General features: G+C 46.7%; 2 protein-coding genes across 8 annotated transcripts in view; one reads left to right on the top strand and one right to left on the bottom strand.

Annotated features, from left to right (window-relative positions):
- The window catches only part of PCED1B (PC-esterase domain containing 1B), a 123,664-nt gene extending 120,543 nt beyond the window's left edge, over positions 1-3,121 (bottom strand). For all 7 annotated transcript variants that reach the window (XR_005068667.1, XR_005068668.1, XM_037061110.1 and 4 more), the window contains exon 1: positions 3,046-3,121. The gene's annotated coding sequence lies outside the window, so the exon portion shown is untranslated. The remainder of the gene's footprint in view (positions 1-3,045) is intronic.
- Positions 3,122-3,685: 564 nt separating this feature from the next.
- Positions 3,686-6,237, top strand: AMIGO2 (adhesion molecule with Ig like domain 2). The gene has a single exon (XM_037061102.1). It carries the CDS (start codon positions 3,702-3,704, stop codon positions 5,265-5,267), a length of 1,566 nt encoding a protein of 521 aa, XP_036916997.1. The 5' UTR covers positions 3,686-3,701; the 3' UTR covers positions 5,268-6,237.
- Positions 6,238-12,534: the final 6,297 nt, after the last annotated feature.

The raw sequence follows: 12,534 nt of genomic DNA, 5'->3' as shown, positions 1-12,534 counted from the left end.
AACTCCTGAGAAGACAACTCAACCATCTGTCTGGGCAATCCATTCCAGGCTGGAACCACCCTGTCAGAGATGTCCTTCTTCTGTTTAATCCAAGTCCTTCAAATGGAACCTCAGACTAAATTAGTCTCATTCCATTTCAAATAATTTGGAACACGGTTGCCATCTGGGTGATAGGATTATACAATGTCACAGGGTTATGGTGAGCAGTGAATGGAATAATGCACGTAAAACACAGAGCTCAGTCTCTGGCACATCATATGGCCCAGTGCCTACTTACATGGAAGCCAAACAAAGGGAGGGGGTGGAGAATGTAATTAAAAAGGAAGTCTCAAGTGCAGTGACCTCCAGGACTGCAGGGTATAGGACTCAAATAACGTTGGCGGGGCTCCTCTCTTCCCTGTCCCCACTGGTGTTCACACAAACATTTGGCGAGCATCAGGCAGGATGGCGACCAGCAGACTCAGGTGGGGTAAGCCCTGAATGCGTTCTTCGTTTATAAGTTCATTCATCAAAAGTTTTGAATGCCAAGCAATTGTCAAGCAGGGTTGCAGGAGCTTAGAAAAGAGGAGTGAGTAAGACAACATTTCTGCCCTTTTGGAATTCGCCTTCTAGTTGACAGTGGGCCACCTAAAGGTGAAGGGATGCTAGAAAGACAAAAAATTGCCCTCCACAAAAATACAGTGATGCCTTACACCATTACTAAGGTTAATTCTGTGCTTTCTCTTTTCCAAGCTTGGTGAACCCACCCCTTTCACAGCTCCTTCTCCTTGACAATGTGCAGAGTCCAAAAATCAGGTATTCAAATACGGAAATAGAGTTGCCTGTGGATTCTGAGTGTATCTAGTTTATTTATACTGCATAATCTCTGCATGATATTTCTGTGATGTGCCGGCAGCTATAGTAGCAGAACCTGTTTCCATTTTGAAAGTCACTTATTCTCCTGAGACTATATTTTTGTATTAAATAGAAGCCTTTCTTTCGTCCACCTTCAGGGTTTCCTTTGAATAGAATTTTCCTTGGTAAAACACTGCAAAAATTTATTAGTCATTTTAAAAGTATTCCTCTGAGTAAAACTCTTTAATTCTATTTCTCTGTTAACCATTCTAACTGTAAAAAACGAAGCTTAGAGACCCAGTTTTTTGAGACCCCCAGGACGTGTTGCCTGAGTTTACGAAAACCTCAGTCTCTGCTTTGCCCCTGGGAGCCCCCAGGGAGGAAGTATCTCAGGCTGTTGGAAATCCTTTTAGGGTAACATTCAACTTTTCATGAAACTGAAACTCATTTGAACCAAGCTGTTCTCACCTGAAAAACCTTGATTTACCAGTGCTGTTCCAGATTAATTACACAAACAGGCTAAGTTAATAGTGCACACAATTTCCTTTAAAATATAGCCTTGGAGATCGGGGCTCCCGCGGGAATCCGTTCACGGACAGTGTTAGGGATCGATTCGCCTTAAATGCAGTTTGCTTAAGTGCCTGTGTGTGTGTGCGCGCGCGCGTGTGTGTGTGTGTGTGGGGGGGGGGGGGGNTGTTAGGGATCCATTCGCCTTAAATGCAGTTTGCTTAAGTGCCTGTGTGTGTGTGCGCGCGTGTGTGTGTGTCGGGGGGGGGGGTTGATGGTCCCCATCATCTTTTAGTCTACATTAAGTAATATGACAAGTTATATGTCCTGCTCACAATTGTTTGATCAGTTGGTCCCCTTTGCAGTCTTCCCATCTCTTTCGATTTGTTTAGTATCTCTTGTCAGGACAGTAATTTATTTATTTTTTAATCCGGATAAAATAGGCAAATGGACCATTTGGCGCAGTCAAATCCCATCGTTAAACACCACCTTGAATTACACAGGAATGGATTTTTAATCTAAACGTTCATCAACCCCACGCCTTCCACCTCCTATGTCTACTTTTTCTTTTGGTCTGCCGCGGCTTGCACCGGGCCGCTCCAATCCCGCGGCCCAGGCCCCCTGCATCTCCGGAAGGGACGAGGACTCTCGGAGCAGAGGCTCTGGGATCAGTCCGAGCCCAGCGAGAGCCGGATGTTTTTTAAAGCTTAATGCCCTTATCTTTGTATTCCAGCCACGAGGTCGACTCCAGACCTTCTTTCCGCTGCTCCTGCTTTGAGAACTGGCCACCACCCTGATGCCCCTCCCGAGTGAGAAGAGAGAGAGAACTTTTCCAGGCAGGTCGGAGGTGTCCCTACTGCGCCGTCCCAGTTCCACCCCCCGCAGAGATCCCCGCTGCACCTCGGGGACCGTGCCCGCTCTCCCTGCCCCCCCTCCCCAAAAATGGGCGGAGACGGAAGGCTGCTTCAGTGTTTATTTTGTAAACCTTTAAACCCACTGCACTTAGCGCCTTGGAAACCTGCCTGGCCCTGGCCCCAAAGGAAGACAAGCGGTCGGGGGTGCAGCTGGCCTGACAGCCGCGACTAACCAGCCTCTCCCAGGGTGCGACCTCTCCCTCTCGGGCTGGGTGTGTCCCCCTTAATCTTCCGACGCCCCACCTTCACCGGGTTCTGGATTAAACAAATGGACGCAGTTGGCGGGAGTGGGTGAGCACGTCCCCACTAGGGAGACCCCTGCCAGGCGCGCTCACCCTCGCGCTTGCTCTCCGACGCCCGAGCAGGCCCGAGGGAGGGCGGCTGCGGGACCTCGGGGTGGGCGTCGGCTGCCGCTCCCATTGGCTGTGCTGTCGCCCCTTCCCGCGCCGCGGTGCCCCGCTCCACTCGTCCCACCCGCCCCTGCCCTCGGCCTCGGAGCTGGTTCCCGCAGGGGTGGGGGGGGGGAGGGTGCTCAGGGGCGGGCCCAGCCCTCCCGCTCCGCACCCGACCCGCAGCGCGCGGGGATAAAGCCCGGGTGGCGGCGCGCGGGAACCCAACGCCCAGCAGCCTCCAGAGCGCGGAGAGGCGGGGCCCGGTCCCTTCGGCTGCCGGCGCCCCCGCCCCTCGGACCGGGCTCCTGGACCTGGGCTCCCGGCGCGCGGGCTCCAGACGGCCAGAGCGCCGAGACGGTACCTTCCCTGGGCAATGACCAGAGCCCGGGAGAACTCACCGGAGCCGGCGGAGACGTTTGCTGCGCCCGGGGTTGCTGCTGCCGCTGCGGCTCCTTAAAACTCCCAAAGTTGAGAGCCAGCGAGAGGCTGCCGCCCGCCGGGAGCAAGAGGGAAAGGAACTCGGGAGATGCGAGAGTGACAGACAGACAGACGCGCAGACCTTCGGAAGGCATCCCGGTCGGCAGTCTGTCCCGAGTCCGTGCCGAGGCTTCGCAGCCCTGTGAGTGGAGTTCTGGAGGGGTGGCTGGCTAAGTATTTCCGCTGAATTGTTTATAGCATGCGTTTGTGTATTTATGCGTCTGTTGGAGGGAGTTGAAAAAAAAAGCAGGATGCACCTAAAAAAATATTGTATTCCTGATGTTGAGACGGTTGTATTTATAGATTGTGTGGCTGTAAATGCCCGTCAGCGGGAGTAACCCAGGAAAAATTGCACTTAACAGTAAAAAAGCAACGGAGGCTCCCCAGTGTGAAATTAAACCTCCATTTCCAAAGTTACTAGAAAGAAAGATGCGACTCTCAAGGGTTAATTGGTGGTAATTAACTTTGCTTTTTTTTTTTTAATCTCTCTTTAAATACTGATTGTGTACCAGATTCCCTGGTGGGAGGCTGAGCTGGTGGCGGAGACGCCTGGAAGAGCCTGAGAGAGGCGACCATAATGTCTTTGCGTTTACGCTCGCTGCCCAGCCGTCCTGGAGTTGTGAGGCCCGGCTGCAGGGGACTGCTGTGCCTGCTGGCGGTCACCGCGGCCGTGGGCCCCGGCGCCTCCGGGGGGTGCCCCACTGCTTGCATCTGTGCCACCGACGTTGTCAGCTGCACCAACAAAAACCTGTCCAAGGTGCCTGGGAACCTTTTCAGACTGATTAAGAGACTGGATCTGAGTTATAACAGAATTGGGCTTCTGGATTCGGAGTGGATTCCAGTGTCGTTTGGAAAGCTGAACACCCTCATTATTCGCCATAACAACATCACCAGCATTTCCATGGGCAGTTTTTCCGCAACTCCAAATTTGAAGTGTCTTGACTTATCCTCCAATAAGCTGAAGACTGTGAAAAGTGCAGTGTTCCAGGAGCTGAAGGGTCTGGAAGTGCTCCTGCTGTACAACAATCTCATCTCCTACCTTGATCCTTCAGCATTCGGAGGACTTTCCCAGCTGCAGAAGCTCTACTTAAGTGGAAACTTTCTCACCAAGTTCCCCATGGATTTGTATGTCGGGAGGTTCAAACTGGCAGAACTGATGTTTCTAGATGTTTCTTATAACCGGATCCCCTTCCTGCCAATGCAACATATAAATTTGGTGCCAGGAAAGCAGCTGAGAGGCATCTACCTTCATGGAAACCCGTTTACCTGTGACTGTTCCCTTTACTCATTGCTGATCTTTTGGTATCGGAGGCACTTTAGCTCCGTGATGGATTTTAAGAATGATTATACGTGCCGCGTGTGGTCTGACTCTGGGCATTCCCGACAGGTGCTGCTGCTCCAGGAGAGCTTTATGAATTGCTCGGACAGCATCGTCAATGGCTCCTTCCGTGCCCTTGGCCTTATCCATGAGGCTCAAGTTGGAGAAAGGCTGATAGTTCCCTGTGACGGCAAGACTGGTAGTTCAAATACGGATTTCATGTGGGTGCGTCCCGATAACAGACTGCTAGAGCCGGACGAAGAGGTGGAAAACTTTCACGTGTTTCACAATGGAAGCCTGGTTATAGAAAGCCCTCGTTTTGAGGATGCCGGAGTGTATTCCTGTATCGCAATGAACAGGCAGCGCCTGTTAAACGAAACTGTGCTCGTCACAGTAAACGTGAGCAATTTCACCGTAAACAGATCCCATGCCCACGAGGCATTTAACACTGCTTTTACCACGCTTGCAGCCTGTGTGGCCAGTATTGTTTTGGTACTATTGTACCTCTATCTGACGCCGTGTCCCTGCAGGTGTAAAGCCAAGAGACAGAAAAGTATGCTGAACCAAAGCAATGCCCACTCGTCTATTCTCAGTCCTGGCCTGGCTGGGGAGGTCCCCGCCGAGGAACGGAAGGCAGCTGCAGGGAAAAGAGTGGTGTTTTTGGAGCCCCTGAAGGACACCGCGGCGGGGCAGAACGGGAAAGTCAGGCTCTTCCCCGGTGAAACGGCTATAGCCGAGGGCATCTTGAAGTCCCCCCGGGTGAAATCCGACTCGGATTCAGTCAACTCAGTGTTTTCAGACACTCCCTTTGTGGCACCCACTTAATGTTGTGCCTACACTTGTACCCTGTAGTAAATTAATCTCTCCATCTTGAACTTTGTGTGTGGTCTGCAAAATAAATAGCAGGCCTGAAATTATGTCTGCTTTTTGAAATACAACCATATGGTCTTTAAAAAAAATGGTTGATAGGAATCGTGGTTGACAGGAATCTGGTAAAGCACTTTGGTTCCTCACTGTGCCCCAGAGAGATGGCATTGTTTCCCAAACTTTAGGTTCTAGATAATGCTGTCTTAGTCTTCTAGCCCCTTTGATCCCTTCAGAGCTGCCCTGGAGGTGATTGGACTGACATCGTCCTTTCATTCAGGATTCTTGAAAGAAAAAATAAACTTTGTGTATTATTGTTCTTGAAAAAGAGGCTTTACTAACTTACTAGGATCAACGGTGACTTATTTTAAAGAAAAGTTTTAGTGTCCTCTTCCAAACAGCCATACTTTATGAAGCACAAAATAAAAGTAGATTTGGGAATAATACAGCTAAATTCAGAGTAAGCAGACTTCACTGATGAAAGGTACTGGGTACTGTCACGTCCTGTATGATATTAGGTAACGAGTGCAATAAAGGTACATTTGTGTGACTGTCTTCTCCATTCTGTAAATTCCCTATTCTTGGACAAAAGATCTTATTGAAAGTTTAAAGTCACCATTATTTGTTGCCATAAATATGTAGGTGTCAATACCAAAATGTCTAAGTAACTTCTTAAATCTTTGTCCTAGTAGACTAATATTTGTTTACATGCTTGTGTGTATGTAAATCTTAATTTATGTGAACTACTAAATAGATAGTACTGTATCGTGCTTTGGACATTTGAATTAATGTAAGTATATGTATTCTGTGACTTGATGTTCTGTTTTATTTGGCTGTTTAAAAACATAAATCTACAATGTTTTATGTGATCAGATTGCTCTACTTTGTGTAAAGCACCCACTATAGCAACTATATCTCTAGAGTTCTTGGAGTTCTAGTATAGAGTTTATTTGACTGATTGATTGATTTCAGAGAGAAGGAGAGCAAGGGAGAGAAACATCAAGTTGTTGTTTTGCTTATTTATCATTCATTGGTTGATTCTTGTGTGTGCCCTGACCAGGAATTGAACCCACAACCTTGGTGTACCAGGATGACGCTCTAACTAACAGCTCTCTGGACAGGACATAAAATTTATTCTTTTAAAGGGGAAAAATGGCTCTAAAATGATCTACATCAATTCATACCTTCTATATCACATTTTGCCCTGATACTATTTTGTATTTCAGCCAGGTTTGGAAGACGCATGAGCTTCGATTTTGCAGCCGGAGAGAGCCCGGGAAACTCCCTTATCATCGCCATCATCTGCTGTGAGGTAATAGAGTACCTACCCAGTGTGGACCAGGTTTCCTGGTGCAGAATGAAAGTTCCAGACTAGGCGATGTTTAAGGTTCCTTCCCACACTGGGAGTGATGATTTCCTGGTAGTCTGAGCTGCACCCCAGACCTGCGCTGGCTCTCTGAAGCCGTGCACTGACAGAAGAATACAGGAATGAAGGAGGACAGACTAGCGTAGGACCGCAGCGCTCCGAGGTAGGACCGCAGCGCTCCGAGGGACGCTTCGGATCATCACCCACCCACTTCCCTTTCTCAGGGACAGACGGAGCGCAGAGAGGGTTGTGGGTTGTCTCATGCCACACGGTGAATTAGGAAAGCTCCGTGTAAGCTTTTTCTAGTGAAGATAAGAGAGTCAAAGAATGTTTATTTTTAACAGTGGGCAGGAGAAGCACCCAAGAATGACAAAAGAGTGGTCAGAAAACACCAAGTGAGATTCAGACGTGTGCTGTCAGAGAGAATTTTTACAAGATGGGAGGGGGCAACAGCGATAAACGCGATAAACACGGCAGAGGAACAGAGAAGGAGGGACGACTGACTTTGGCAGTGATTTCGCGAGAACAGTGGACACCTGGTGACAGCTCAGGAAGCGCCCAGCCAGGCTCCCAGTAGCAGACACTGTTCAGCACGGGATTAAGGAGTGAGGAGCCAGGGTGTGGGCCTTAACGGACAGGATGCAGACCCACTGCTCAGGAGTGTTGAAAATCCTTATTGCACAATGGGAAAAAATGACTGCCTATGCCTTTCAAACACAGACCTCACCTGTTAGTTAAGGTCCTCCAGACCAAAGATACTCTGGGCAAATATTGCAGTTACTGCCATTTAAGTAATTAGGAAAAATCCTATCATTTGTATGCTCTTTAAAATTATCATTCCTTTCAGAAAGAAGTTACTGAGCTTCCTCCAGGAAGTTCCATAGAAAAACTCAGACTCAGAGGTGCCGTGGATCTGCTTCACAGAGCTGGTGTGGACACCAGTAAAAATTCTTGAACCACTGACATTGCGACAAGGGGAGGGCTGCATCCAGGGGTCATTGACCCCGACTTGGGGTGTGCAAAGAGCGGGCCCTTATGCTGGTGGGGACGTTGCAGAGAGGAACTCTGGACTGACTCTTCTGGTCGGGCTCTCTACCGTCCTTCGGCCCTCGAGCCCTCCGTCTCAGTATGCCCGTTGAGTTTTGCAGGGACGTGGACAGTGCGGAGGGGGGAGTTGGAAGGGCCTGATCTTGGCTGGTCCTAATAAGCCTTGGGTAAAGGACAGGCAGACACTGAGATCAAAATTAACATGCTTATAACCAAAATAAAAAAAACCCAGAAGTCCTGAATACTGAAAAAATACTTTTGAATAAAAGTAGGAAGGCACGGTGATGAAAAAGCATAAAACTGAATGTTATGCAGAATTTTAAGAGCTTAGGTGTATCTTCTTTCTTTTTTTGTACAAGCCTGATTACATGTATTTTAAATATAGGAACAGAATGAATCTGTGCTTTACAAATTTGTCCCACTCAAAACTTTTATATAATTTTTGTTCCAAATAATAATTTGGATTTATGTAACAGGGACATTCTTTTAAACTGCTTAGTATTTTTTATTTAGCAATTGTGAGAAAGGTGGGTACTCTTCGGAGGAACTGAGCAAAGATCGTAGATGAGAAATTGTCCTGGACTTAGAGTATTTTTGTTAGTATAATTCTTAGAAGATGCTGGTTTGTGATAATATACTCTATAATTAATGATGAGTTGAAATTGTTTTTTTATTAAAGATTTTATTTATTTTTAGAGAGAGGGGAAGGTAGGGAGAAAGAAGAGGAGAGAAACATCAGTGTGTGGTTGCCTTGTGTGTGCCCCTTACTGGGAACCTGGCCCTCCACCCAGGCATGTGCCATAGATTCGGAATTGAACTGGTGACCCTTTGGTTCGCAGGCCAGCACTCAATCCGCTGAGCCACACCAGCCAGGGCATGAGTTGAATTTCTTCAATATACTTTTAGGATTTCTAGTCTGAAAGGATGGCCTAAAACATTTTCTTATTTATAGTTAATTTCTGCATTAATCCTCACTGGCCCAGAGAGATTTATATATATTTATTTTTTGGCTTTAATTGCTTGAGTTATTTGTTTAGGAAAAATGGCTTCTTTTATTTTTCTAAGTAAACATCGCTCTAACATGGAAATCAGAAGGGATGTAGGTGAAACTTATGGAGGTGAGAATATAAGAGACAAGACACGTTGTCACCCCAAATTCTGCAAAGACCCCTGCTACGCAGGTGCAGCCTGAACATCCTCCAACCTCGTGGCTTCTCCGTTGCCATAACAGCTGCTTGGTCGCTGTCGCCCTTTAGTGTCATTTGGCTTACCAAATGACCTGGCAGTAGGTCTAAAACCAGGCTGGCTGAGTCACGGAACGCTGGATGAGCAGGGTCTCTCGTAGTGATCCGCTGCATACCCCTAACCAGAGCGCTGCTTCATGCAGTTTGGAGTGAGGCCTGCCGTCATGTTAAAGGGAAAAATCCCACGCAATTCTGATTCTGCCTGTTTTGATGAAATGCATTCTAGAATGACACTATGGCAAATTTGTGTTTGAGCTATGTCAGAATATTATTACTTGCTCCTGGGTTTATTAATAAAAAGAAGAATCTTAGTGCAGTGCTCTTTAAAAAATTCTTATATGCTGGGAAAATGAAAGAGTTTGACACTAAGTGAACTCAACAGTAAACTGTTGGCTGTGAGTTATGATTTATATTTTTCTAAATTATGAAATACGGAGTAATTATTTTGAGATGACTAAATCTCTGAGTCTTTCATTTTTAAGCTGTTTTTGGTTTGAACTCAGCACAAACAGCTTTGGAGCTTTCAAATCCGATTAGATCAAAGTGCAGTGCGGGCGGGTTCCAGGGGTGTTTGTGTGTAGAATTCATCTCCTGAGAACCACACTCCTTGTTTTTTGTCAACATACAAGAAATATTTTTTGAAAGAGAGTACTAAGGTTCTCTTTTTGGTTCTCTCATCTCTGCCCAGGGCCAGGCCCCACATGTGAAAGTTAGTGTGGAAAGGTGATGACTAGTTGGCCCTTGAAAGTGTTAGTGGATGGTAATAAGTAGAAAGGAGCACTAAGGACTCCTGTAATAACCTCCTGAGTCACTGAGATGACTGCTGACAGGGACCGCTGCTCCTGGTGGTGGATTCTGGGTGGGGAGTGTGGACGGGGAGGAGCAGAGTTAGCGCAGTAGAGTGAGGCACCCTTCGCAAATTGTGATGCAACAGTTACACTGGCTTTAGTCTCTTAAGTACCTACTAAGTGTGAAGCCCACCGTGAGAGGTGGTGTTTATTTATTATTGTTTCTCATCACAGCAGCCCTGAAAGATAGGAAATGTTACCCCCAGTTACAGATAGGAAAAAGAGGCTCAACAGGGACAAACCATTTCCCCAGGTGACTCAGCTAATATGTTACCTTTATCCTGGTATCAATCTACAAAATAACTCCCACAGGACTCTTAGAGGTGCTCTGCTGCTAGCGTGACTTTGTAAAGCCTGAGTTGGCCATAAATAAACATTTTATAAATGTCAGAGCATGAGTGAATTAGTGTTCACAGCAAATCTGGGAGAAGAAGAATGGAAGACCAGGGATCATATCATTCACACATGATAAAGGTGGAAATGATTTTTTTTTTTCCCTTTGTAAAACACAGGGCATCACAAGTAGCAAAAGCAGAAATTCTGAGGAGACCTGGGTTTAGCGGACGAGCTGACCTCCAGTCCGCCAGCTCTTCTTGCTCTGGTCGCCCTTGACACGTGAAATTGCTTAATGTGCAAAACAAATATCGGCTTCATCATTATAAGCTACATATTCAAGACATTTAAATGGATAATTGATTAAATTTAGTCTTTTTAAATTGAAAAAGTCCTAAATTTATAGGGTAAATAGTTCTATTGGAGGGAGTATGTAAGAATTTGTTATAAATTTCTACAAGAGTGGTAGGGACAATTTTAGACCCCATGAAAGATTTTTCCAACTAATTAAAAAATTCGTTTTCTCAAAAAAACTTAAATAGTTATTTACTTATTTATAAAGGGAGGGGAAGGGAGGGACAAAGAGGGGGAGAGAAACATGGATGTGAGAGAGAAACATCCATCGGTTTCCTCTTGCATGTGCCCCTGTTGGGGACCGAATCAGCAACCCAACCACGTGCCCTGACCAGGAAGCAAACCCAAGACCTGCTTTGCAGGTCGATGCCCAGCCAACTAAGCCATACCAGTCAGGGCTCTCAAGATAATTTTAAAATTATTTCACAAGGTAGCCTCATTAGCTTACCTGATTAAATTTCTCTGAGATAATATGACCACAGAATATCAAATATCATACTCTTGGGGAATTGCGTAGTGCCGATAGGGTCCTAGTGTCACGGAGTCAAGGGTCAGAGGATCAAGGGTCAAACCCTTGGCAATGAATAGCCAGTGGTAACCAAGAGAAGATTATTGAGCTTTGCTAAGATACTCTGGTGGCCATAAATGATGCATAATAACTATACTCTTCCTTTAAAGGAGATCACAGCCCAACTGGGCAAAGAAGCAAACAAACCAAAAACAATTCAAGAGCAAGAACTGATTTGTCTACCAGTGGCTATACAGGCAAATAGGAAGTAAGAGGAGGAAGCTAATTGGCAGACCCTGCTTTAACCAGCTGGGCTGGTGGTACAGGCTTGAACACCAGATAGCCATCCTCTAGACACCCCAAATTCTGCCTTAGCTGGGATCCTTATCTTCAGAGAGCTCATGTGGCAGGGAGATGGTGCCAGCTAGTTAATAGTACTCTGATGTGAATGCCAGGGGTGCTATTAAAATCCTACAGCTGATACATTATCATTTGCAATCAAATCTACAGGAGAAAGAGACCTAAAATTATACATTACTCCTCTATCTACGTTCACAGCTGCAAACCTCGGTTCCATCACAGTCAGGATGAAGCCTACGAAATGTGTCCGAGTCATAACAAAAACAGTAAGAAGACCACTTTCAGATGTAAGCGCCATGCCTCTGGCTTCATGCATTTTCTGTGATTCCATTGAGGAAGTTATCCTTACACCCACTGTACAGATAGGAGAACTGAGGTTTAGGAATATTGAGTGATGTGCCCAAAGAACATGTAGTAAAGGAGTCAGGTTTTGAATCCAGTCTTGTCTGGCTACATCAGAACCCCGCCTTTGAATGTCTGTACTGTAGCACATTACGCTAATGCTTTTCAGCTCCCTAGCAGGACCTTGCCCATCACTCCCCCTTGGTCCCCATGCCTCCTGTGTCTCTGGGCTGCCTTTCCTTCCGGGCTCTGGCTCTGCTTGCAAGATTCTGCTCCATACTCTTGGCCTGTACCAACCTTGGCAGCTCACTGCTTTGGCCCTTCACCAGTCGATGCTGGCTTCTGTTGTTCTGCCTCTCTTTACATGCCCTGTCTTTGTGATGAGATCCTCAGGCGCCAGACGCTATGTCTGCTATCTCTTTATCCAGGACCTAGCGCATAGCAAGGTTTGTGTGTCTTTGCTTTTCAATTATATTCATTTGTTTATCCAACACAGTATTAATAGGTGCCCGCCCTTGAGTTTGACCAGGAGACCAAAGACCATCAAGGTACTCCCAAGCTTTGAAGAGAGGCAGACATACAGTTTTATCACGAGGTGAATGTGCTGATGTGGAAATGCCCAGAGACAGGGCGGTCAGGGAAAGCTTCCTGGAAGAACCAATGCCTGAGCGGAGGCTCCAAGGAGCTCTCCGTGTTTAGAGAGGTCTACTTTGATTCCACACTGGGACATGCAGCACAGTGGAAGATGAGACAGGCAATGTGCCCTGGCTCTGGGGGGTGTTTTAGCTGAAGGGGCTGTAGGAAAGGCGGGTACCAGCACCTATGA

This window comes from Sturnira hondurensis, unplaced genomic scaffold (genome assembly GCF_014824575.4).
Source record: "Sturnira hondurensis isolate 20B ecotype Veracruz unplaced genomic scaffold, ASM1482457v3 Scaffold0013190, whole genome shotgun sequence".
Taxonomy (NCBI): domain Eukaryota; kingdom Metazoa; phylum Chordata; class Mammalia; order Chiroptera; family Phyllostomidae; genus Sturnira; species Sturnira hondurensis.
This window is presented reverse-complemented; position numbering and strand designations above follow the sequence as displayed.